General features: G+C 45.4%; 1 protein-coding gene across 12 annotated transcripts in view; it reads right to left on the bottom strand.

Moving 5' to 3' along the window:
- The window catches only part of PHAF1 (phagophore assembly factor 1), a 29,213-nt gene extending 4,215 nt beyond the window's left edge, over window positions 1-24,998 (bottom strand). For 6 of the 12 annotated variants that reach the window (XR_014257191.1, XR_014257192.1, XR_014257193.1 and 3 more), the window contains exons 1-10: window positions 24,174-24,391; window positions 18,192-18,274; window positions 13,808-13,891; window positions 9,115-9,158; window positions 7,207-7,286; window positions 6,877-6,971; window positions 5,945-6,042; window positions 5,743-5,855; window positions 2,200-2,333; window positions 1,733-1,816 (exon numbers count right to left, since the gene is read on the bottom strand). Coding sequence is in view for 9 of the 12 variants with exons in the window: in XM_082439704.1 (XP_082295830.1) it covers window positions 1,733-1,816; window positions 2,200-2,333; window positions 5,743-5,855; window positions 5,945-6,042; window positions 6,877-6,971; window positions 7,207-7,286; window positions 9,115-9,158; window positions 13,808-13,891; window positions 18,192-18,274; window positions 24,174-24,237 (879 nt within the window). In the remaining 3 variants the exon portion in view is untranslated. The other 6 variants (XM_082439696.1, XM_082439701.1, XM_082439700.1 and 3 more) reach the window with 6 other exon arrangements.
- Window positions 24,999-25,404: the final 406 nt, after the last annotated feature.

The raw sequence follows: 25,404 nt of genomic DNA, 5'->3' as shown, positions 1-25,404 counted from the left end.
GGCCACCTCATTCCAAACCTTGTACCAGTAGGCCCAAAAGGCACAAGGGGCTACAGCTCCCACTGCTTGGGAACTCAAACACGGTCAGGGATATCTTTCCTGACCAAAAACACCTGATAAAAAAATGTAACCGAATGCTTACTTTGGCAGCACATATACTAAAGTTGGAACGATACAGAAAAGATTAGCGTGGCCCCTGCACAAGGATGACATGCAAATTCGTGAAGTGTTCCATATTTTTTTAAAGATGTTAAAAAAAAAAAAAAAAAAAAGTAACCAAGCACAGATTTTGGCTTACAGGCTAACAAGAAGATTCAGGGGCCACCTGACTCTCAAGGGACTCAAGGCATCTGGCTATTCTGAATGCCATGACCTGCCAGACCCTTCTGGCTTCCACAGGCCCTCTCTGTGGGAGTCAGCAACCCTTGGAACTGAAGTAAAGGCTAGCCTCTAGCCAGGACTCAGATCTGGATTTGACACTGCCTATCAAACACCTCTTCGTACCCTGCCACACCCTTCTCAGGTTCACATCCTGTCAGCTGTTCTGCCTGAGACCCCAGGGTTACCCCTGACTCCAGCCATCCACCAACAGCCACACCATGTCCCATCAGGGCTGGTCCATTCGCTCCATCTTCCCTGACACCTATCATCACTGGCCCTTGAACTCAAAAAGAGGTTCAGCTTGGGACTTCCCTGGTGGCGCAGTGGTTAAGACTCCACGTTCCCAATGCAGGGGGCCCGGGTTTGATCCCTGGTCAGGGAACTAGATCTCACATGCATGCTGCAACTAAGGAGCCTGCCTGCCACAACTAAGGAGCCAGTGAGCCCCAACTAAGGAGCACATGTGCTGCAACTAAAGGAGCTGGCGAGCTGCAACTAAGGAGTCTGCCTGCTGCAGCTAAGACCCGGTGCAACCAAATAAATAAAATAAATATTAAAAAAAAAAAAAAAAGAGGTTCAGCTTACAACAGTGCCATTCCCTCCTGCCACCATCCTACCCTCAAGAGTTTATGATCCCATTGCCTCTCCCCTGCTACTCCTGGCTCCTCTTTGGTCTTTTCCACACTGGCAGACCCAGTCCTCCTCCTTTCACCCTCTCTGGAGTATACCATTTCTTTGCTGCTTCAGGGCCTCAGGCCCTAGAAAGCTGAATGGTTAGAAAACCCAATATCCAGGCTAGCCCTGCCCTCTGAGCTCTATCCTGCTGGTGCAGTTTCTTTACACTATCATTTCTCTCACACACACATCTACCAGCTGGACTGTCAGCACCAATGGCCACAGCTCCATTCAGCACCGTACGTCCAGAGCACAGGGCCGCAGCAATGCCTCTAGGGTGATCCCCTAAAAATACACAAGCACACTTCCAGACTTTAAGCCTTTTTTGTTTGCCTGTTTTTTGGCTCCAGAAGAGGGTCCTATGCTCTACAAAACAGCAGTTCCCAAAACATCTTAACAGGAATGACTCCTGCAGCCTCTACTTGTGGAGCATGTTTCCCTCAGAAAAGAAATCAAGACATACCAGAGAACCCAGTGTTTCTCAGCAACGGTGGTGACAGGAAAGGTCTACTTTGGGGGTACCAATGCCAATGCAAGATGACACTGGTAAAGCCAGCTAGGGCTAGGTTTCCTGCAGCCAGGCATGGTTAAAGCTGCATGTATGCACACAGGTATGCCCAGGGGCACTGCACACTCCCACAGAAATGGAACGCTTCTCTAAGGAATCACAACTTACCACTCCGAGAGTGAAGTAGTTAAAAAAGTAGTCATTGCACTTCGATGGAACTTGCTTATGAGGAGAAGGAGAATGAATCTTCATCTGTTGGGGAAAAAATAACAATGAATTGAAATCCAACCCCTTAATACATTTAATTCTTGGATTAAATGAGTCTACAAACTGTGTTTCTTGTATAACATTAATCTGTTGGGGAAGCAAGAGTGTGGGAGTCCCACATGATGGTGCCGAACAACCCAGCCAGCTTTGGTTGACTATAGACTGCGCCCTGGTCTCCAAGGAAAGGCAGAACAATCTGACCAACAGGGGTCAGAAAAAAGCTTTCAATTTACTTTTCCATCAGCTTTAATAGAGCAGGTCCTATGGGAAAACAGCAGTTTACATTTACTCAATATTAAGTTAAAGTTGATTGAAAAAAAAAGAGAGAGAGATACCACCTATTCACTTTATAAACACATTTTCCCTACCTTGTCTTCTGACTTGTAGAAGACCTTGTGTGGAGAGCCAAGCATGCTAAGAACATCTTGGCAGGAATCGCCAAAATACACTGAGCGTTCAAATACCCGCATCTTGGCATCTGCTAATAAGCCGGGTCCACAACCTGGAAAGAACAAGGTACAGGTGGTCAGGTTCCCAGTCAGTACCTGTGACCCTGCAGCCCAGGGTCCTGGGAGCCCTAGAGAGGCCAGTGGCTGCATGCTGCATTATCAGGTTTGGCTGAGGGGCAAGACTGCATGTAAGCAGAAGTACCAGGTCACCAGGACTTGAGATGCTAGAAGAGATCACTATCTACTCAAAACAATGCGAGAGATTCACTCAATCCCACAAAAGTGATACAGGGCTCTGGAAAAGTCATTCACTGACTCAGCAAATATTCAGTCATTGACACCATGGGCTAGGACACTTTGCTAGATGCTGAGGAAACAATGGTGAGCAGAACAGGTGCAGTCTCTGCCCACACTGGAGCTTATGGCATGAAGATTCCAATCAGACCACCACACAACTGTGGTACAATAAACAGCAGCACAGGTGCTACGGAAATATATAAATGGGTGCTATTATCTCTTGCCACTTTCTAGGTCTTGACAAGATACAAGGATTTACGTTAAGAAGTACTTCTCGGGGCTTCCCTGGTGGCACAGTGGTTAAGAATCTGCCTGCCAATGCAGGGGACACGGGTTCAAGCCCTGGTCCGGGAAGATCCCACATGCCTCAGAGCAACTAAGCCCGTGCGCCACAACTACTGAGCCTGCGCTCTAGAGCCCACAAGCCACAACTACTAAGCCCACGGGCCACATCTACTGAAGCCCGTGCTCTAGAGCCTGTGCTCCGCAACAAGAGAAGCCACCGCAATGAGAAGCCCGCACACTGCAACTAGAGAAAGCCCACGCGCAGCAATGAAGACCCAACACAACCAAAAATAATAAATAAAATATATTAAAAAAAAAAAAAGAAGTACTTCTCAATGGTAACCCCCAACCTGAGACTGGACCTGAAGATCACTCTATAAAAGAGCCAAGAGCAAAGCACACACTAACTTTTAACTCCCTAATTCTACAAACACCAGACCCACTAACACTCAAAAGAGACAAACCAGGCAAGTGAGAGAAAGAAAAAAACCTGATTTGCCAGAAGTTTCTTTATTGGGAAGAATCTTGCAACCCTGACTTTGTCTAATACATTTCAGAAATGGTTCTAGTTAAACACACACATACACAGAAATGGTTGTGGAATAGCAACAGACACACCAAGAGTAAAATTTCCCCCATTCTGTGGATGAGAAGACAAAGTATTTTGCCCAAAATTATAAAAGGAAGCCAAGAATCCAAGGACTACAATTCCTGGTACCATGATAACCACCACCATCACCTTACTCTACACAGGGCTTTATAGCTGACAAAGCTCTTTCTCGTATAACAATCCATTTGTTATATACAGAAGACTTCAGGGATCCAAAATCTGAAACAAAGAGGTACTGAGTTCTCCAACTAACCCAAGAGTCTTAAGTCACAGCACATATAAACTGAGTGGCAAAATAAGAGCTGTTTCAAATCCCACTCCTGACACATACACACACACAGCTGTGTGTAAATTAACTAGGTCCTGGGAAAAACCACGGTCTACATTAACCTCTGTCTATAAATCCTGCACTTAGGCAAGCCTGGGTGACCTATGGAACCCACCAAAAGTCCTGTCAAGCTGGACTGTGTGCCCCATGTCTCCAAGTACCAGATACTTGTGAATGTCCAGGTGGGGCTACAGGGGAGACACCCTTCACAGGTGAGCCTCCTCTCTTGTCTCACTCTACCTGAAGCCTCCTCAGGTAAAATTACTCTTAGTTCTTTTTAGGAGACTATTTTAGTTTCTGATTCCCTGGAATGAGTCATCCTATAAATTATTGTGGGGATCAAGACAACTGAATGGACTTTCCATGTTAAAAGCATCACTGTAGCCACACTCCATAGGAAAAAGATGTGAGAAATGGGTTGGCCAGGACAAGCCACACTTCTGCTTGCCAAAGGAAACTCTCAATGAGTACTGGGTTGGATAGTAAGTCAGTGATGCCTTGACTTAAAGTGTTTTCCCCACTGACCCTGTAAGCGGTGAGATGTGACTGCTAGGAGTGTCCTGTACAGGGTGGCAGTCAGAATTGGCTGAGACCCCCTACTCTCAACAGGCTCCTCTTGCTGTCACCTGGGATAGTCACACCATCCTTGACCATCCTGCTGTTTTAAGCAGCAGTCCTCCTGAGAAGACAGACCTAAATTGCTTGACCTTGTTACCACACCTCAATTCTCTCAAAAACTACAGCTCAGTGCAATGCTCCTTTAAGTAGCTGGTGTTCTGCCATGGCTAGAAGACCACATTCTAAGAAATTTCTGGGACTTCCCTGGTGGCGCAGTGGTTAAGAATCCGCCTGCCAATGCAGGGGACACAGGTTCGAGCCCTGGTCTGGGAAGATCCCACATGCTGCAGAGCAACTAAGCCTGTGCACCACAACTACTGAGCCTGCACTCTAGAGCCCATGAGCCACAACTACTGAGCCCGCGTGCCACAACTACTGAAGCCCGTGCGCCTAGAACCCGTGCTCCTCAACAAGAGAAGCCACCGCAATGAGAAGCCCGTGCAACGCAATGAAGAGTAGCCCCCGATCACCACAACTAGCGAAAGGCTGCGTCCAGCAATGAAAACCCAATGCAGCCAAAAAATAAATAAATTTATTTTTTAAAAAGTTATATATATAATTAATTATTAAAAAAAAGAAAAGAAAAGAAATTTCTAACCTGGAGGCTGTGAACTAATTGTTCAGGGGAGTGAGTTCACAGTTTATATACCACATTCTAAACGGTTGAGAACGGATGCCCCAGAGACTGATGCAAGACACCAGCTTACAAACAAACACTGGCTAGAATATGAACTCCATTAAGGCACAGCCCTGTCATGGAGCTCAAAGTCCCCAGGCCATCCTTATGGAGGCAAACTCCACACCGGAGGATCTCGGTACCACTAAGTATAATCCAAAGGTCCGAAGGAGTTGAGATTGTCCACACAAGAAAATCACAAGATGAGGCGTGAATCCTGGAGAGACCAGCTACTGAAGGCAGCAACTCTTTTTGTTCACAGTCAGCAAAACTGAGCAGGGTATGGCTAAACCACAATTCAACAAGCTCCTCTTGCCAGTCTACTCTGAGAAATGAGCACAAAGGGTGGAAAATGAGACAACATACAACACTGAGCCCATAAGATATATCTCCAGGACATAGGAACCACTGCAAAGTTACGTAAGTACACAGAGGCTGATGTACCTGCCGAGGGAGGAAGTTTTACTGCCGTTTATAAGATTTGCTCAAAATAAGACTGTCTTGTCCCTTCACAAATTTAAATGAAAACTTTTAACCATAAACATCAGCACCATTTGTCTTCTACCAACTATCCTAACGACGTGGGATTTTAGACTATCACAACAAGGATATAACGGAGAATCCACCACCCCAAAGCCAGTAACTGACCTGCGGCAAGTAGGCGAAGTCGTAAACCTGAGGGTCCAGTTCCATCCCGAAGAACATCTACACTCTCAGCGTACACATTGCCCAGGAAACAGCTCAGGGGCATCGCAGGAGCCCTGGGGGAAGGCACAGTGAGCAGAGGCTTTGCCCTCCCTCCCAGGGAGCCCATGGCCTTAGCATGAAGCTTGTGCTCCCCTACACGTACTTGGTATCCTGTAGGCTGTTTCCACTGTAGATGTACATTCGTTTCACAGTTGCTCCATGGGGTATCTGGAGAGAAGCCAGACCATGGGCAAAATTGGGCTGCAAACACAAGACGAATATTTTAATAAAAGCACACTGTGGGCCATGCGACTCAGGCTCTGGCATTTTCCCGACACTCATGGTCTTCAAGAACTGGCCAGGTCACGAAAGTAAGGAACTTAGAATAGGAATATCTCAGTTTCAGATAGAACTCTGCTACTGGTACTGCCTTACTTGGTACAAATTTTCTGTATCTATTTCCTCTTCTATAAAAATGGGTATGGTTACCTACAGTGTAGAAGGATGGGACTGTGGTTTCTGAGAAACTTTGAAGTCTGCTTGTTTTATTTATCAAGATTATTAAAATTCTTGATATTAAAAAAAAAAACTGGCCAGGTCAAAGCACACAGTCCAACCTGTCTCCAGGTCAATAAATTCACCTAATCATGCAAGTTCATCTTTAATTTTACTTAGTTTTTCATTCCTTCATCAGGGAGAAAATGTAGAAATGCCTCCTTTAATAAAATGTAAAACTTACAAAAAGCTATCATTTCATAACACTAAGGATGCTGTTGCCTAAGGATGAATTCTCTCAAATTCCAGGCCATTGAGAAAAACTGTGGTGATTTGGAGTTTTAAAGCACACGACATGGAATTACCTCTGCAAAGTGAGCTCGACCTCACTCTTCAGTTGGAAGCGCCCTCTTCCTGGGAATGCCAGCCAGGGCTTTGTTCTATCAGCTTCCCCCACTGTACCCCCCCATTGGCCTCCGAAGACCTCAGAGATCAGGAAACCAAAGAAAGAGCACCTATCCAGCCTCCTCCAATGGTACTCTGCTGACCCATATCACCTGGGCACCGGGCAATAAATATCAGGGAAAGAGAAAGGCTAACCTCGTACTTGGGAGCCTCAGTCCATGAATCTAGCTGAAAAGAGAAAGACAGTCCTCTGAAGTTGAGGTGGAAGAGCTGCTCAGCGGAGTTGTACACTGTGGGAGTGGGGAGAAGAAAATGGCATGGTTGAATGGCATCAGAAGTTGCGAACACAAACCAGCCTGGCAGGGAGTAATGGCTGGCAACACCTTCCTTGTGTCTCATTTCTGAACTGACCTACTAGACTGAAAGCAAGAGGGAAGAGCTTTCCTGTGCACCCAAGTACCAATTCCCAAATCCGACAGGAACGTGGCTACAGATGACCAGAGGAATCAAATGGACTTGGCTTACCTCCAGGATGGGTCGCACCAAAAGACTGGTCAATCTGCTCAATGGTGGGAGCTATGGCTTGAGAATTGAAATGCACACCACTGAAAAACAGAGATACTTTTTAATACCAGGCTTTGCAAGATGGGCTCACAGATCATTAGAGATGGTGGCTGGAAGAGTTACTCTTAAAACACAGGTGGGTGAGTCTAATATTATATCAAAATAAAAGTTTAACTATAGAACTTTTAAATAAGAGACAATAAATGAGGTCAGAAATAGTCAATTCTCCTGAGGTTGATACAGAGAATTAGTCCTCTAGGACCTCCCAAGACATTTGTGGCCACCAGGCCAGTTCAGAAGGAAATAAATCCGGCCTCAGCCCCATGGCATTTGGACTTGGATAAAGAGTACTCAGAAATAGACACTGTTAATGTGTTTTCCCAGGATGCCTACTAGTAGTTTGGCTTGAAAAGGAACTTTCTTAAAAAGGGATGAATGTCTTAAAAGGGTATAGCCAAGCGAGGCAGCTTGTTTTCCTAACAAGCAGAAGAACCAGCATTCATGGATTGGGTGAATGGGTATGTGGATGGGGAGGAATGGATCCCAAGCAAAGGAAAAATACCTGGGAGGGGGGTGGGCTTGGGAGCAAAGAAAGGCATATGATTTCAGATAATGAGCATGAAGATAAATCATTTACAACTTTAAGGAAAACGTTTAAGGTTAAGAATACTTTTTAAAAAATTAATTATCACTTATGGAAAACCTCTGCTTTTTAAAAAATTTATTTTATTGAAGTATAGTTGATTTACAATGTTGTGTTAATTTCTGCTGTACAGCAAAGTGATTCAATTATATATACATTCTTTTTCATAGTCTTTCCATTATGGTTTATTACAGGACGCTGAAAATAGTTTCCCATGCTATACAGTAGGACCTTGTTGTCTATCTATTCTATATATAATAGCTTGCATCTGGAACCTCTGTTTTTAACCAGGCACTGTGCTATATGCTTTACCAGTATTATCTCATGTCATCTTCCTAACCCAGCAACCTGATTATTGGTTTCATTTCTCTCACGAGAAAACAAACTCAAAGAGGTTAAGTGACTTGCCCAATTTCACAGAGTAATAAAATGAAGAAGTCATAACTCAAACTCAGGGAAGCCTGACTCTAGAACCCTCACTCTTACCCACCACTGTCTCTAAAGAGGGTAAAGAGAAGCCAGATCTTGAGGTACAGAAGGCCCCAACAAGACTAAAAGACAATCAGAATCTACAGAGGTCAGTGCTATTATGCATCTGCTTTATCCACTTCTCTACTGGCAAACACTGCTTGAGTCAGCCCAGGAACTGATCCCTTACACACCCTCGAGAAGGTAAGCCTGTTAAGGAAGCTTACTGAATGGAATATTCTAGATGCCAGCACAGCGCCTTACCATAAGGAGGTTCAAATATTTGTGCATCATACAGGCACAAATACATCCCATTTTCATTCTAAAAATCAGATTTTGGCCCCCCAAATAGTAATCCTTTTGGCATTCTCTTTAGCATAGGCCTTGAAGTCAGATGTATCTGGTTTGTCCCACCTCTGTTGGTAATGAACACATAAAGAGGTGCCAAAAGAGGCTGTGCAGGGAGGGGCAGCTATGACCCAGGGGACAGTCACAGACCTCTGAGCTGAGGTCTTGCTTTGTTGTGAGATTAAATAAATTGCCACATATGTGAAATGTTTCACACACAGTGTGTTCTTAATGAGGTTTCCTTCTCTTCCCCAGGAAACTGAGTAGACTTGGAGGCTGCACGAGGAAATCATGGCACCAGGCTGTAATCCCAGAACCGCTGCAGATGGGAATCCTTTACTAACTTAATATGGGTAGTAGATAAAGCTCATGTGTACCAAGCCTACGACACATACCAGGAGAAAACTTACCAATATTTTAACTTTACTTTAGTCAAGTCATATACTTCAATCACCTAAAAACAAAAAGCAAATGTTTAAGAGCTGTTAGTGCTTTGCAGTTGAAAAAGATTAATCAGAAAGACATTTATAGAGTAGTGAAGAAAAAAAAAATTATCACTAGTTGAAATTCTCCTGAAGCACTGCACATTACGTTTTTATTTTTTAATAAATTTATTTATTTTATTTTATTTATTTTATTCTTGACTGTGTTGGGTCTTCGTTGCTGCATGCAGGCTTTTTCTCTGGTTGTGGCACGCAGGCTTCTCATTGTGGTGGCTTCTCTTGTTGGGAGCACAGGCTCTAGGCACGTGGGCTTTGGTAGTTGTGGCACATGGGCTCAGTAGTTGTGGCTCGCGGGCTCTAGAGCGCAGGCTCAGTAGTTGTGGCGCATGGGCTTAGTTGCTCTGTGGCATGTGGGATCTTCCTGGACCAGGGCTCGAACCCGTGTCTCCTGCATTGGCAGGCGGATTCTTTTTTTTTTAAATAAATAAACAAACAAATAAATACATAAATAAATAAATTTATTTATTTATTTATTTTTGGCTGTGTTGGGTCTTTGTTGCTGCACGCGGGCTTTCTCTAGTTGCAGCAAGGGGGGGCTACTCTTCGTTGCGGCGCACGGGCTTCTCAATGCAGTGCTTCACTTGTTGGGGAGCACGGGGTCTAGGTGCGTGGGCTTCAGTAGTTGTGGCTCATGGGTTCTAGAGTGCAGGTTCAGCAGTTGTGGTGCACGGGCTTAGTTGCTCCGCGGCATGTGGGATCTTCCCGGACCAAGGCTCAAACCCGTGTCCCCTGCATTGGCAGGCAGATTCTTAACCACTGCCCCACCAGGGAAGCCCCTGTTCTTATTTTTAAATCTGGAAGAAAAACCCATACCACACACACAGCATAAACTCACCCTACCCTTCTTTCTAGTGGATTGTTGAACAGATGTCCATGGATGTTACGTGTCAGGTTTTTAGATATCACCTACTGCTGGGTCACATAAAAGATTGCACATACCACGCTATAGGACAGTGAAACCCTCCACAGAAACAAATTCATGCAGTTTCTGAAGGCTGTAAACTGTAAAGGGGATACTGAGCCCCCTTCCTTTTATTGTATACTTTACTGCATTATAAAAACCCAAATCAAATCCCTTTCAAAAATAGTTTCAAAATACTGTGGTTTACAAAAACAAAAAAAGATGGATGGAGGGGGAGGTCTATCCTACCAGAAAACAAGTCATATTACATTAGCTTAGGTCAAGTGTGACAATATTCAGCTATATCCCTAACGAAGAGCATCTGGTCAAACCTGGAGAACCTCAGGACCCTTGTGAAGTTTCAAAAGGTTCAGCCTCAGATGAAATGTCAAGAACTCAGGAATGAGACAAAGGAAAAGGTATTGAACACTCAGCCACTAGCGATGCCAAGTAATGAGCATTGTGAAGTCTTTTATGACAGTGGTGTCAAGGGCTAGGCAGGCAGTAGCATAGCTGGCTGAGGCCTGAAGTACCATCTGGTATCCTACAGCTGGGAGGTTTGGCCCCCACTGAAGAAGCACAAGCAGAGCTGGTTCAATGTCTGTTTGCCCTGACAATCAGGGCTTCATCCTGGGAAGGGCTGTAGGACACTGGGTACAGGAGCATCTGGCATTGTCACAGGAACAGAGACATAACAGGCAGTTCATTCTTGGTCAGACTTGTCCCTAACTTTGTTGGAGAATCATAACTGAACCACAAATTGGGCACCTCTTAACTATAAGGTGCAGCTATTCTGATCCTACCTGCTGCTAAGAATCACTCCCTCTGCTGGGCTGTTGTAGCACTTCCATCTGCCCTTTCCTACACTATTAGTATATGCTGTTCACTGGTACCGCTATTAGCATATGCTGTTCACTGGTACCACTGAGTTAAGCCCCTTGAGGTCTGGCTCATTAGTTTGCACAGAGGAGGTACACAACACATGTCAGGGAGTCAGCCGGGTATGAAGATAGCTAAGGGCAATATGAAGTTCAAAAATATGAAAAGTGGTGGCAAGAGAGGTCATGCAAGGGCAGGGGAATAGCTGTGATTCATGACACTATCTTCAGAAAGCCTGGGCATGGCAGTGTATTATGCCAAACTGGTATGCCATTTTACCGAGGCCAGGGTCCCATGCTGGCAGAAGCCTCAACCCTCAGCCAGAATCCCTGCTTGTATAGCAGGGGCAAGCACTCTGCCTCTTTGAGTGCTACCACTATGGCTGGCCAACGATCCCCCAAGGGCTGCCCATCACTCACCCTGTGGGCCTCCAGGATATTCTTGCTGTGACACTATCATTCACCTGCCAACAGCCCACACCAACACTTATGGCGTGGCACCTGTGACATGAAGGACTCCAAGAGAGTCAGCACTCTGGGTCCCTTGCCAGAATCAACAAGCAGATTTTGACCCATGGAGCTTGCTGGGCCACAGGAACAAGTAGCTTGGGAAATCTGAAGTCCATGGTTTTCCACCCTCTGGGCTGGAAAAGACCTTGATTTCCCCAGAGGAGAAGACATGGCAGCAGCCAAGTTAGGAAAGGAAAAGACAGGTGGCTGTAAAGATTGTGACTTGTGAAGCATCATTCCATAGCGCTCTCTCATAGGCAGGGAGTGAGAGGATGGGGAAACTGCAGGAGATAGCATCGGGGAGAAGCAGCTTCTGAAGCCCTTGGATGGAGGGGCAGGCAGATGGGTGAGGTCAGACTTGGTACCAACCCAGGGCACCTGAGGGATCACTCATCAGTTTCCAGAGACTCAGGCAGGGCCCCAGCCCCTCTTTCTTCATAGGGACCCCACAGAAGGCAGAGAGAAGGTTCTATTCTATCTCTTTTCCCATTCCTCACTTTTCTGCATAGTATGCTTACACTATTTTCTTCAGCTTTTATCACATCTATTTCCCATACTCATCAACAAACCTAAGCTATTTCTATTCCCAGTGGCCAGTTACACACTCTGGTAACATAGGGTTAAAAGCTTGGTGTCAGGTAGACCACTTATCCTCTGTCCCTCTGTTATTTCATTGGTAAGAAGTACCACTCACAGGCTTGTTAAGATTAAATTAGGAAATGCATGGGAAGCACTCAGCCATGTGCCTAACATGTACTAACTGCTCACTAAATACATAATATTGTCCTCACCATGCTGTAACTCTATGGTAGGCTGCCCATCTATCCCCCACTGTTGTCTATTTAGGTTACTTCTGGCTTTTCATTACAATGAAAAGCCCTGCTGTAAATATCTGGCATTATTACCCTCCCCATAATCTTTTTGGGTTATGTTTCCTAAAGTGGATTTACCAAGTTAAAGAAAAGTGACTCTTTGTAAAGGTGTTTCCAGATTAATTTCCCCTAATTTGTGATGAAGCCACATTGAAGACCACCTTCTACCCTTTGCCAGTGTGGAACTTCTGGTCAGTAAAGACAGGATGACTGAGCCTACAAGAGGAGGCAAGGGTGTTGTGGGGATAAGAATGTTCACATCAAACTTTCCTTTTTGAAAAACCATCATAAATGAGGAATTCTTATTCCATGTACAGATCATTTTTCCATGTTCTGTCTTCCAAGCCTTTTGGAAAGGCAACTCTATAACCTAACCAGGACGATGGCTCTGGCATGTCACTGCCCTGAGCCACATTCAACCTTATGACTCTGAGGCATGAGTCTGATGTCACATGACTAACCTTTCATGTCCAGGCATTTGTAAATAGTGTATTAAAAACATCCTGGACTGAAACAGGTGTTAGTAAACTGCACTTGACTGCCAATTAAGACAACCCTACGTACCAGCAAGTTCTTTGTTTACATTTCCTTTTAAAGGGGCTCAAGAATCAACTCAGTGCTGGTGGTGTTAAGATCCAAGCTTCAACATTTTAGGAAGAACAGTTTCCATTTTTCATATTCCCAGTCTTATTGTTTGACCCAAGAATGAAGCAAAACAACAAGATATAAAAACCTTACTAAAGTCTTCTGGTCCTATTCTGCAGTCAGTCCCCATTTTAAGTAAGCTTTTAAAGACTCAGGATCAGACTTCCCTGGTGGCGCAGTGGTTAAGAATCCGCCTGCCAATGCAGGGGACATGGGTTCGAGCCCTGGTCCGGAAAGATCCCACATGCCGCGGAGCAACTAAGCCCCTGCACCACAACTACTGAGCCTGTGCTCTAGAGCCCGCGAGCCACAACTACTGAGCCCACGTGCCTGGAGCCTGTGCTCCGCAACAAGAGAAGCCACCGCAACGAGAAGCCCGCGCACCACAATGAAGAAGAGCCCCCACTCACCACAACTAGAGAAAGCCCGTGCGCAGCAATGAAGACCCAACACAGCCAAAAATAAATAAATAAAATAAATGCCAAATACTTAGCTCCTCTCATTTTCCTATTCAACATAAAAGCCCCCTCCCCACAGCATGTTCCCAAATCTTCAACACTCTTTCCCCTTCACCTCTGGAGCCCAGGGCTGGAGTCCTTCCCAGCCTCTTTCCAACCATCCCAATCCACCCCCAGCTTCTCTCTTTTTAGGGGAACAGGCACAGCTTCAGTCCCCTATATTGTGGTTGTCTCTAAACCACAAAAGTCTACTCCCACTTATGAGTTTCAGAAACATCCCACAACGTCACACGTTAATCAGCCTGACATGAAACTTTAGTCGTCATTTATAGTTACCTTAAGTCTCTGATTGAAAGCATCAAACAGTAGTTTGATCCCGTCCTGAGTCAGGTTAAGGATGAGGTCATGGCTTAGAGGAGACTACAAAAAACCAAAATAATAAATAAATACACACCCTGAACATGTAGTATTCTCACCAGCACCCACTGAAACCTTACAACATAAATGCAGTGCACAGGGAATATCTAAGTGTAGACAGCTGACAGGTTTGGAATCCAGAAACTGGTTTGTGAACGCAGTGTCCTCTACTTCCAGCCTCTGAGTTATTACCTGGGGGAAAAGGCCAAAATTATGTGAGCATACAGGCCATTTTCTTTCAAGGGTCCCAGGTCCACATTTGTAGCATGGGTTTACTGCTGTCAAACCTACAGAGTAGTTGATGAGGAATAAAAGCCTTGTAAAAGGCCTCGCCAGGATCCAAACTCAGCAAGTAATGGTCAATGCATGTCAGCTGAACCTATGTTCATTCACTCCCAGGCTGTTTGTACCACCCACAGGAAAACACATTTTATTCTTTGACTGTTATATGCCAGGTTCCAGGACAAAGAAGTACATTGTGATCTGATTATGTATGAGATGACACTCTTACTCTTCCCTCCCTCCCCCCACCATCCCTTATCAGAAAGTGGAAAGCCCAAGTCTAATACCTAAGGAGTCATATTTCTACATTTGCCCCTTCTGAGTCCTGGGGGGAGGGGAGCAGCAGCAAAGCAGTGGACAGAGCTAGCCTTGAGTCTTGGTGAGCTGGTGACCTTAAGTGACTCTAAACTTCTCTGAGCTCTAGTTTCTTCATGGAATACCATTACCCCTTCCCCTCCAGGGTTGTTATGAGGACAGAGATAGTAGATCAGAAAGCACCAAGCTCAGCACTCAGCATACAGTACTCTTTCCTAGAGTCTGCCCCACCTGCCTGCTTCTGTGCCAATGCAATCAATTCAAAGTCTGAAGACTCTCCATACGCCTGAACCAGGCTGCCCAGAAGTAGAAGAAAAACACCACCATCCAAAACCCTGCCCCTTCTTGAAACTGGCACACAGCTGTCAAAAGGGTTTAGACAATTTTCTTTATAGAGCTTCTCAAGGTAGGCCCAGTAAATGAAGGTATGCCTGTGAGAGACAGAGATATGGGCTGGAAGGCCAGGTGCCACTGCTGGTGTGGGTCTTACTGGAAAAATTCTCTAGAAAGAGCTTTCTGAGATTAGCTCAGATTGTCTGCTCCCCTCCACCCCACTGAGCTTCACAAGACAGCAGGCCCAGATGGCACCATTATACCTGGCAAACACTAGAAGAAAGAATGTTGTAATTTTCCAGTAGGTCTGTATGAATGTCTAAAGCCATTAGGTCTCAAGCAAGATAATGGAATAATGAACCCTGACCTTAGGTCACTTATTCTCAACCCAGAATACACAGTTCTATTTCTGAAAGGGCTAGTCCATGGTGGTAAGCAGGATGAAGCAAGATTTTAGCATCTTTCAAGATCCTTGCTTGGAGTATCTTAATTTTCTTACACACTCCCAAGATCTGATCATTTTTTCCCTGGCACTGTTACAATTCAGGACATAACTAAGCAATTTTCAAAAGCAAGTAAATCATCCTCACAATTAATGTTTTATTAGTACTTTATATCTACAGAACCAAAATACACATGTACTATGTGGTGTTTAAGCAGGTCCTTTGCAGTTCAGTAAAGCTGTCTCTGCTAGTTGTTAACATCTCTTCCCCGTAAGAAAGGTGGGACCTACTTGATATGCACATTTAATTTCCAAGGTGTGATTTGTTAGAGACAAGATATTTCTGAAATGTTTAATGGGGCCAAATGATTTTCTGCACATGATGGGAAGCAAAGAGACAAATGGGAAAGGAAGGGAAGGAGGGCAGAAGAGGACAGCACCCACGTTTAAGAAGCAACATATCAGAGCTCTGAGAGACTATTTCCTCTTGATCCTCATCAAAAGCTTATTCTATTATAAGGAAACCATATCCACTTTACAGAAGGAGAACCAGTCGGGTTATTAACTTGCTACAGTCGGACAACCAAGAAATGGGGAAAAGCATAGATCTGAACCAAGGTTTGGATTTAAAAACCTATGATTCCGGGGGCTTCCCTGGTGGCGCAGTGGTTGGGAATCCACCTGCCTATACAGGAGACACAGTTTTGAGCCCTGGTCCGGGAAGATCCCACATGCCGCGGAACAATTAAGCCCGTGAGCCACAACTACTGAGCCTGTGTGCCATAACTACTGAAGCCCGCGCACCTAGAGCCTGTGCTCCACAACAAGAGAAGCCACCGCAATGAAGAGTAGTCCCTGCTCGCCGTAACTAGAGAAAAGCCCCGCACGCAGCAACGAAGACCCAATGCGGCCAAAAATAAATAAACAAACAAATAAATAAATAGAACAAACAAAAAAATCCAAAAAATCCTATGATTCCAGCTGCTTAGAAGACACTGGGGGAAATTCGCTTAATTAATGCTAAAACTACTATTTGTACCCAAAGACTGGAATGACAGACAACAAGGTAGTGATATATGAAATAAACTTCATTTTAAATAACTGGTTAAGAAAGTTTAAAGCCTACTTTCAAATGTATCTAATCTTGGGTGCTTAAATCTGATTTAACTAAATGTACAGGTGGCTATAAGCTCAAGAAGTAAGCCCATTATCCCTGTTTTGATGGCTGCTACTTGTCGTGAGTAAGTCCCTCATGGTCTAACACTGAAAGTCAGATAAGGTTAGGGATGATCTGAGTGCAAAAAAGAGGAAGTCACCATCCTTCACTTAATAAATGAGAAACCATTTTGGCATTGTGGCTCCACGAACCTCTGCCCAAGTCCTGTGTTTTGTGGTAGGCACAAGAATATCCAAGCACTTGCTTGGAGATTAAGCATTCCCTGTCTCAGAAGGACCCCTCACATGGGTCTCACTAGGCTGGCAGAGGGGTACAGTACTATGAAATGTAATGTTTGGGTATAGGTAACAGGCTCAACTCTGACACTAAGCCAAACTGGGAAGCCTCACAGAAATCTCACCCACCTCTAATCCACAACATTCTTCATGTCAAAAATAAGCTGTCATTTGCTTTAGGATCAGAAACTAATTGAAACAAATGGAAATAAAACCATCATTTCGGTACTTAAAGGGTCTCAGAAAAGGCACTGAGAACATCTTACAGCCTGTGTAGGATCAAAACTATTCCCTGAGGTTTATGACACATAGGGCACCACAAAGGTTGCTCCATAGTGTCTGTGTCCAGAAGAACCACGGATTCCAGTGAGTTCAACAGAAGGGAGATTCCATTTTTAGAGATAAGAAGAATCTTATTTCTAAAAGTCTATAAAAATGTTTCTAACTTTACTTATAAAACCTAATAAAAGAAATCCTGATGTTCAAAAAGTTCTGCTCCAGTGCCAACCTAAAATATAGTATACTCTTTCCGGAAACTGAAAAGGTCCTTGTAGGTACATATACATTATACTATAGGGGTTAATTCTGGGCACAACATTAATAGAGACTACCATAAACCAGACCAAAAAAAAAAAAAAAAAAGTAAAACATGTCCATTAACTTGGAGCCAATGTTTTGTAATTTCCATATATCAGATCATTCTCAGTAAAGGGGTGAGCTATACCTGCTTCTTTTCAAGTCTGGGATGCTGTGCTAGCTAGAAATCTGTACTGCAACAATCCTGAACACAAACCAAAGCAATCAACAAAGCAGAAAAGACTACTTTAAACATGAAAGTGGAAGGCAAGCACTCTAGAAGACCAGACAATCCCTGAGGTGACCTCCCACTGAAAAAGCACCCCCCCTTTCTTTTTTAAATTTATTTATTTATTTATCTATTCATGGCTGTGTTGGGTCTCGTTTCTGTGCGAGGGCTTTCTCTAGTTGCGGCAAGCGGGGGCCGCTCCTCATCGCGGTGCGCGGGCCTCTCACTATCGCGGCCTCTCTTGTTGCGGAGCACAGGCTCCAGACGCGCAGGCTCAGCAATTGTGCCTCACGGGCCCAGCCACCCCGCGGCATGTGGGATCTTCCCAGACCAGGGCTCGAACCCGTGTCCCCTGCATTGGCAGGCAGATTCTCAACCACTGCGCCACCAGGGAAGCCTGAAAAAGCCCCTTTTAAGAGCCAGTAGGTAAGTCAAACATAATAAAAAACCAAGTTTGGGTTATTACGGCTCGTCTAAGCTTGGCAGCACTAGATTATCAAAAGTTTCAGAATCAAAGAAAATGTACTTGGTAACTGACTAGTGTTGAAGACTCTCCCATTCAAATGCATTGACCTAGGAATTCCTGCCAGTCAGTATCTCCCAGAGCATCAGCCTCCAGAGGTGACTCACTGAGTAGAGATGCTATTTCAGTAAACAAATCAGCCACCACTCACCTGTTCACTGTAGAGAACCTGGACATTCTTTATGATGCGACAGTGCTTCTGAAGAATGGCTACTGCCTGAGCCAGAGGCATTCCTGAAATAAAGCAAGGACACCTGTGTGGTTACTTGGGCTATCCATTTACTGACATCTATCACTGTACTAGGCATTAGTCCCTGCAGTAAAGTCTGGGGTGGGAGCAGAGGCCACTAAAGTCTATGGACATATTGAGTAAATAAACGTTCAATAAGCAGTAAGAGCTAGAGAATAAAGTTAACGGCAAGCACTAAGGGAATAACTGGATTGTATAAGGGGAGGGAGTAAATATAAAAGACTTCCTGGAAATGGGGACTTCCATGTTGATGCCAAGCAGGCAAAGAGCTTAGAGAAAGCAAGTCAGCAGGAACCAAAGAATAGAGTAAGAAATGCACTGACTGCATGACTCTGGAGGCCAAGGTTCTGATTCTCAATCTGCCATGATTACATATAACCTAGGCAGGTCCTTCCTCTCTTCCTTTCTGATATCTGTCTTCTCTTTTAGTCTGCAGGAGCACATGACTTGTAAGGGCTCATTTAAAAAGTGAAAAATCACACATTTACCAGAATCAACTTATTTTATGAAGGATTTCAATGGATTCTCACTTATCAACCCACAAACATCCTCTAAATCTTAACACTTGATTTTTTAACTCGTGGGCCATTTTAAACAAATTTACATATGCCCCCAGTTTAGGAAATCCAGATCCCAATGTCATCTCAAAGATTCCAGGGACTCATGGGGAACAGCAAAAAGTATGTTCTCACAGAGTGCATTATATTTCAAACAAGAAGAAACTCACAGAGACAATCCAAAAACAAAGCTTCATGAGTGCAAGGACAGTGTCTGTGTTATTCACCACTCTGTGGATCCCCAGCACTGGGGACCCATACAGTGGCTGTTGAATAAACATTTATTTAGTGGGACTGAAGGATTATGGGCTAGGTAATAAGAGAAAGGAAGAAGGACCACCATATGACCTTGGGGCAGCACAGTGGCTCACATTCAAGATCAGTTTACCTCTGATTCCAGGAGACATGTGCAGAAAAGAGCTCACACACAAAGAATTAGAAGGTTAAAAAATGTGTGACCCATCTACATTTAAACAATGATCTGATCCTGCCTTCATTCAATGGTCCATTCTACAGTTTGAAGAAAGTTGGAGGGAACCACACCTTAAGGTATTTCCCAGCCTTCTATGGCATAGAGCCTGGCACACAGTAGAGACTTAAATGTTTGTTGAGAATATGAACAAGACGATGCACCATTCAGCTTTGCCATTCCTGAAATGGAGGAGCATCTATGCTGTCTCTCCCAGAGGGAATGGGCAAACATCCACGTAGGCAAGACAGATAACCTCAGGTGCTGAGAAAGAGAAGGCCACATGGCACAAGCCAGTTTCTTGAGGGACAGTTCTTTTGCACCTAACCACATCAAATTCCTGGCCTTGGAATCTTTGGGTCCTGAGGCTTCCAGGGAGTAACCCACCTGGAGGAGACAAAGCAGCCACCAATGACCAGTTGTCACACAGCTGCTGGTAAAGGCAGGCTACAAAAGGCCTCTAAAGGGAACCAACCATGTATATGGCAAAGAAACCCGAGCACCGTTCTAGCTCTAAGAGTTACCTAACCCCCCAAAGGGTGTGGAGTATATGGTCAGTCTTCTAAACTCTACACATCCTACACCTTACTCATTATTTGCCTGCTTATAACCCTCCAGTGGTTTCGTATTACAGGGGGATAAAACCCAAACAACATGTCATCACCTAACAGCCTTGAATATTCTGGACCTTGGCCACCTCCTCTACTCTTTCCACTGCTCACCAAGCCTCCCTTTGTTCCTAGCACACATCAAGCTCTTGCCCACCTTAGGCTTTTGCACTAACTCAACTCTGCTGAAATGTTCTTCCCACAGCTGGTTCTTCTCACTCTTCAGGTCTTGGCTCACACTTCACTTCCCTGACTGCCTTATCTAATGAAGCCTCCCATTCCATTTATTTATCTGTAAGAGTCTCCCCTACATGCCTCCTTGAGGACAGAGGCAACATCTGTCTTACGGCTGTATCCTCAGCACTCAATCACCATGCCCACCACACAACAGTAAGTGGTTCTATATATCTGTTGAGCTCTGAATGAGTGAAATAAAGCAATTAGGTATAATACATAGATCCTGTAGGCCCTTAGGACCACCCTCTCCCTCTGAGAATTCTCATCCTGTCTCCATCAATACCACTCTTTCCTGCTGTTCCTCCAACTTTCCCAAGTCTCTATGATGGGCAGTATTTCCTTCTGCCCATCCCTCATTCACCCAACCAACTAGTTTCTGACTTACATCTCAATCTGTTTTCTGTATATATCAAAAGGCAAATAGGGACTTCCCTGGTGGTCCAGTGGTTAAGATTCCACACTCCCAATGCAGGGGGCCCAGGTTTGATCCCTGGCCAGGGAACTAGAACCCGCATGCCGCAACTAAAGATCCCACGTGGCACAGCTAAGACCTGGTGCAGCCAAATAAATAAATAAATATTTTAACTAAATAAATAAACCTTAAAAAAAAAAAAGGCAAATAAAGAGTTGACAGATTAAAAGTGACTTTTTAATCTTCTCTTCAATCTGGCCTCTCCTCTGTATGCTGGATCTCAATATCTCTAACACAGTCACTCAAGCCAGAAACCTCTAGATTCCTCTTCCTTACCCATCTCTCCAAATCTAGTCTCAAAACTTTCTTCCTAAACCCATGCCCACAACACTTTACTAACATCCTTTTTTCCACTGAACAGAGACTCTTTTGATAGTGTCCCAGGCAGCTAACTACACATAGGGAATCTGGGGATCTGATCTTCTTCCACTAGTACATCATGCTCTAATTACAATACCAAATTGCTTGTAGCTCCCCACACCATCTATCTTTCCCACTTTTTTTTTTTTTTTTTTTTTTTTTTTAAACCTGACTGGAAGATTTATGTCTATAGAAGTGTAGTTGAAAAATCTGGCGGTAGACTTCTGACAGGGCCTTCCTGGTGCTCACTGGCTCCAGGAATGGTATTGGTTCCTACAGAATAATAGGAAGCCTTCTCTGAACTCCCAGGTCAGGTCAAATCTCTTCTCCCCTTCCACAGCACCCTATACAACCTCTACCTCATTATAATAAAATGAACTATTTCTGTACTCCTTCCCTCCCACTAGACTAAGCTCTTCAGGGCTTACGACCACTTCTTACTCAATTTTCAATGATTATAAGCAGAGTCCACAGAATGACCCTTCAATAGAGTAAGTCCCCAGTCTCTCTGGAACAAGGTGATCTCAGAGAAGACCATTCTCTAGTGACCCTTTAAATCTACCCTGCTTGGGCAGTTTCAAAATTAATTTAAAAAATTTTTTTTATTGGAGTATAGTTGATATAAAATGTTGTGCTAGTTTCTGCTGTACAGCAAAGTGAATCAGTTATACATATACATATATCCACTCTTTTTTAGATTCTTTTCCCATATAGGTCATTACAGAGTACTGAGAAGAGTTCCCTGTGCTATACAGTAGGTCCTTGTTAGTTACCAATTTTTTTCAAGATTAATTTAAAAACAGATTTAGAGATATGTCTCCATACCAATACACCCTGCAAGTCTCATTGAAAACATTTCAAGTTTGCACTGCCTTTACTCCACCACTGGTCAACCCATGGGTGGTACTCTCAGAGATTCCTCTCTGCCTAGGCTTTCCTGTCTCGGTGTTGTTGGCATTTCCCTAATCTCCCAAGAGTACACAAAGGCCAGGAAGGCAGCCAAAAAGCTGGATGCAGCTCCTCACTGTGCCAGGCGGATGATGGCAAGGGCTAGATATATCCGCATTTGCACAGATTCCAAAAAGAAACCTGGAGACAAAGCTGAGCCCATACTCAGAAGGACAGAGCAGTGAGAAGCAGAAAATCTGTTAGGCTTCTTTTCCTCCTCTCTGCCTTTCTGAGCCTGTTCTTCATCTGGCAAATGGAGGTTACCTTACAGGGTTGTGGTGACTTTAGTCTAGCCTAAGAATGTAATTCTAAAGCACGGATCCACTTCCTAGACCTATCCCTACCTATAAGCCTCAATTGCAGTTTAAATGTGTTGAGGGCTGGGAAGAAGATTGAGAAAGAGGGAAAAATTATTTTTTATAAAAAGCTTGGGGAAGTTAAATGACCACCATCTCTCAGGCAGACACAATTCCAAAATACAAATTTTTTTTTTTGGTCATGCTGTGCGGCTTGTGGGATCTTAGTTCCCTGACCAGGGATTGAAACTGGGCCCCCGGCAGGGAAAGCGTCAAGTCCTAAGCACTGGACCGCCAGGGAATTCCCAAAAATGCGGATTTTTAGGACCCACAAAGTAATCATCAAGGCTGATGATCATCAAGGCTCATTCCCTGCATAGGCTTTCACTCAAAGCTCAATTCTGGGCCCAATGTACACAAATGCTCTTTTCACTGTTTGTGGTTGCTACTTAGACAGCCTAAAAGAACTACCCAAATCCTTAATTCCTAGAAATTGGCAAAGTTAGGAGTAGGGGTTAAGGTATCAAAGCAACAGTTGACAGAAGAAGCCTTACTCTCCCACCCAATTTTTTGGAAATCTCAAATGATATCCTAATCACTACTTTTGACCCAGAGACTGCACTACAGAGATCCACAACCTGGTCACACCATCAAGCACAGTTTGAAGCTATAGTTAACAGTTTTCACTCCGCCCTGTGAAGTCTTGGTATGAGCATAAGCTGTGGTTAGGGGAGGTTCTTTCCTAACTAGAAGCCAAACAGCATCAGCACGACAAATGGGCCTGGCGGCAAAGATATTATTATTAGCCTCTCAATCAAGTTCTTGGTGCTTCACAAGAAGCTGGAGTGTTATAGAGAAGGTGACTGAAAATTCTCAATAAAACTGGCTCCTACAACCCAGAGGAGGCTTGTTGTTCAGTTCACGGAGACATTGAGCACCAGCAGAGTCCTACCAGCAAATCTGTTCTGCAGTTTCTCAACTACCCTATCTCCACAGACACAAGTCTTCCAGATTCAAGGATAAGCTATAGCCCAACGGAGCAGCTGACTCAGTCCAGTAGCCCAAATTAGTGTGACAAAAGTTCAGCCCTGCACAAACAAACAGCACAGACACCCACTCCCCACCCCCTCTTCCTAGTGCTGGAACATAAAAGTAAACACCCTCTGGGGTTACCGAATGCAGATGATTGTACACATAAAGGTAGTGACGTTGAGGAAAGGGAAAAAATGGGCCAAAACTCACAAAATGGCCAACCTGCATTTTCTACAAGCTAAATGTTACTTTCCCTGAACTCCTATTTCATTCAACCTTTAACTCTCTCGGCTAAGGTCTGGGTTTAGATTACACCACACATCAACCACATTAAAAACGAGAAGGAAGCTAGTCAGAAGTTCCTTTAACACACACAAACTCTCCTTAACTCCCTTGACCAGATCCCCGACATCTGACGATGGGAACAGTGCCTGGGTTTCTCCTAGAGGCTACCCACAGCCCAGAAAAGCAAAGAGAGACAGACCACTGTGGCGGTGTTCAAGGGTGTCAGTCACTTCTTAGTTATTTGGTCTTTAAAATGGGGATAGAAATAACAAAGAGTAGCGACCCCGACGGCATACTTGAGAGATAATTATGCAGAGGAGAATAGGGCCTGGCCCTGAGTCAATGTTTGGGGCGTGTCAGCCATTGTTATTGTTATTATTACTGAAGCACTGCCCCAGGAGGGGCCCCGCCGAGGCCTGATGCAAGGGCGTCAGGGCCTGGCAGAGCGGCACGCTGCCGGGTCGGGGCGGTCGGAGCGGGCATCCAGTGGCTGGAGCTCCAAAGAGCCGAGGGCCGCGGGCGCAGGGGAGTAAGGAGCAGAGCCCAAAGGTGGGAAGGGCCAGGAAGGAAGGAAGGAAGGATCAGCGAGTAGGGTCGTGAGGGAGGACCCCATACTCACCCAGCGCGAATTCCCATTGCTCATTTCCCAGAGAGCGCTCGGGCACCACCTCCAGATCCAGCATTGGTTCGGCTCGCCGGGGCGGCCTCCCTGCGGCAGCGCGGACGGGACCGGAGCTGAAGAAACAAAGCAGCAGGTGACCCACCGCCCCCGCCGACCCGCGGCAGCCCTGCTCTCCACCTCTACCCGGTCGCCAGCGCTACCGGCCCAACACCACACCTCACCTGACCTCACCTCACCTCACCTCACCGGCAGCAGCCTGAGGCAGCGGCGGCAGCAGAACCGTCTGCGGCAAAAGTGGCGTGCGGGGCCGTAAAGTGTAGCAGAGGCGGGGCGAAGGCGGGATTTCAATCGCCGGGGAGGAGCTAAGGCGGAGTCACTCAGGCGCAAACTCCGGATAGGCTGCTGCGACAGTCCGGGCGAAGGCAGAGAGAGGCCTCAGAGTATCATCCGGAAGTCATACTCCGGGAACCCCTACATCTGCACACCACACCGCACACGTTTCACACAAGGATGTGTGAACCACGCAATACATGCATGTGACATGGCTGTACAGCACCTGTCTGCCGTCTCTGCATGTACGGCCCACTCGCAGTCACTGGGCGCAAAAGGCGAGTTCCAAGGGCGCACCACCTGAGGTCCAGCGTGGAGGGAGGACACGGAGTCTCAAAGCCCAAGACGCACCAGCGCCCTGGCACTCCCGGTTGGTGCTGAGACTGACGGCGGCCGTAGCTGCCTCTAGTTGTCCAGGAATGACTCCTTCTCGCTGCGGCCCCTGGGGCTCGGGTCGAACTCAAAGCAAGCCAGGAGTGGGCTCGAGCATGTATGTAGGGGCGGGGCGGGGGGCAGTTGGGGTAGAGGACTAGGGTAGAGGGGAGGAGCTAAGCCCGACCTCCTGGCTGAGTATCTTCAGCTGTGCGCAGCCCCCAGGGCAGCAGCTCAGACTCCGCCAGAGCCAGCCTTACCGCCAACGCTGTGTGGTTTTGACCAAACCGCTGGTACTCTTTGTGCCTCAGTTGCCTCATTTACAAGTCGGGAGTAGGGGGTCCTTTAGCCTGTTCAGCCTGAGCTTTTGGCCCGTGCCCTGGGACACTCTGAAAGACAACCAGGCTTCTTCTGGAGCTGACCCTTGGTGAATGCAGTGATTATAATCTCACTTCACAGGCGGGAAAAAAAATGAGGCCCAGATTGGCTAAAGGCCTTGTGGACCTAGGCGGTAGAACTCAAATTC

Source organism: Balaenoptera physalus, assembly GCF_965194825.1.
Source record: "Balaenoptera physalus genome assembly, chromosome: 19".
Taxonomy (NCBI): Eukaryota; Metazoa; Chordata; class Mammalia; order Artiodactyla; family Balaenopteridae; genus Balaenoptera; species Balaenoptera physalus.
This window is presented reverse-complemented; position numbering and strand designations above follow the sequence as displayed.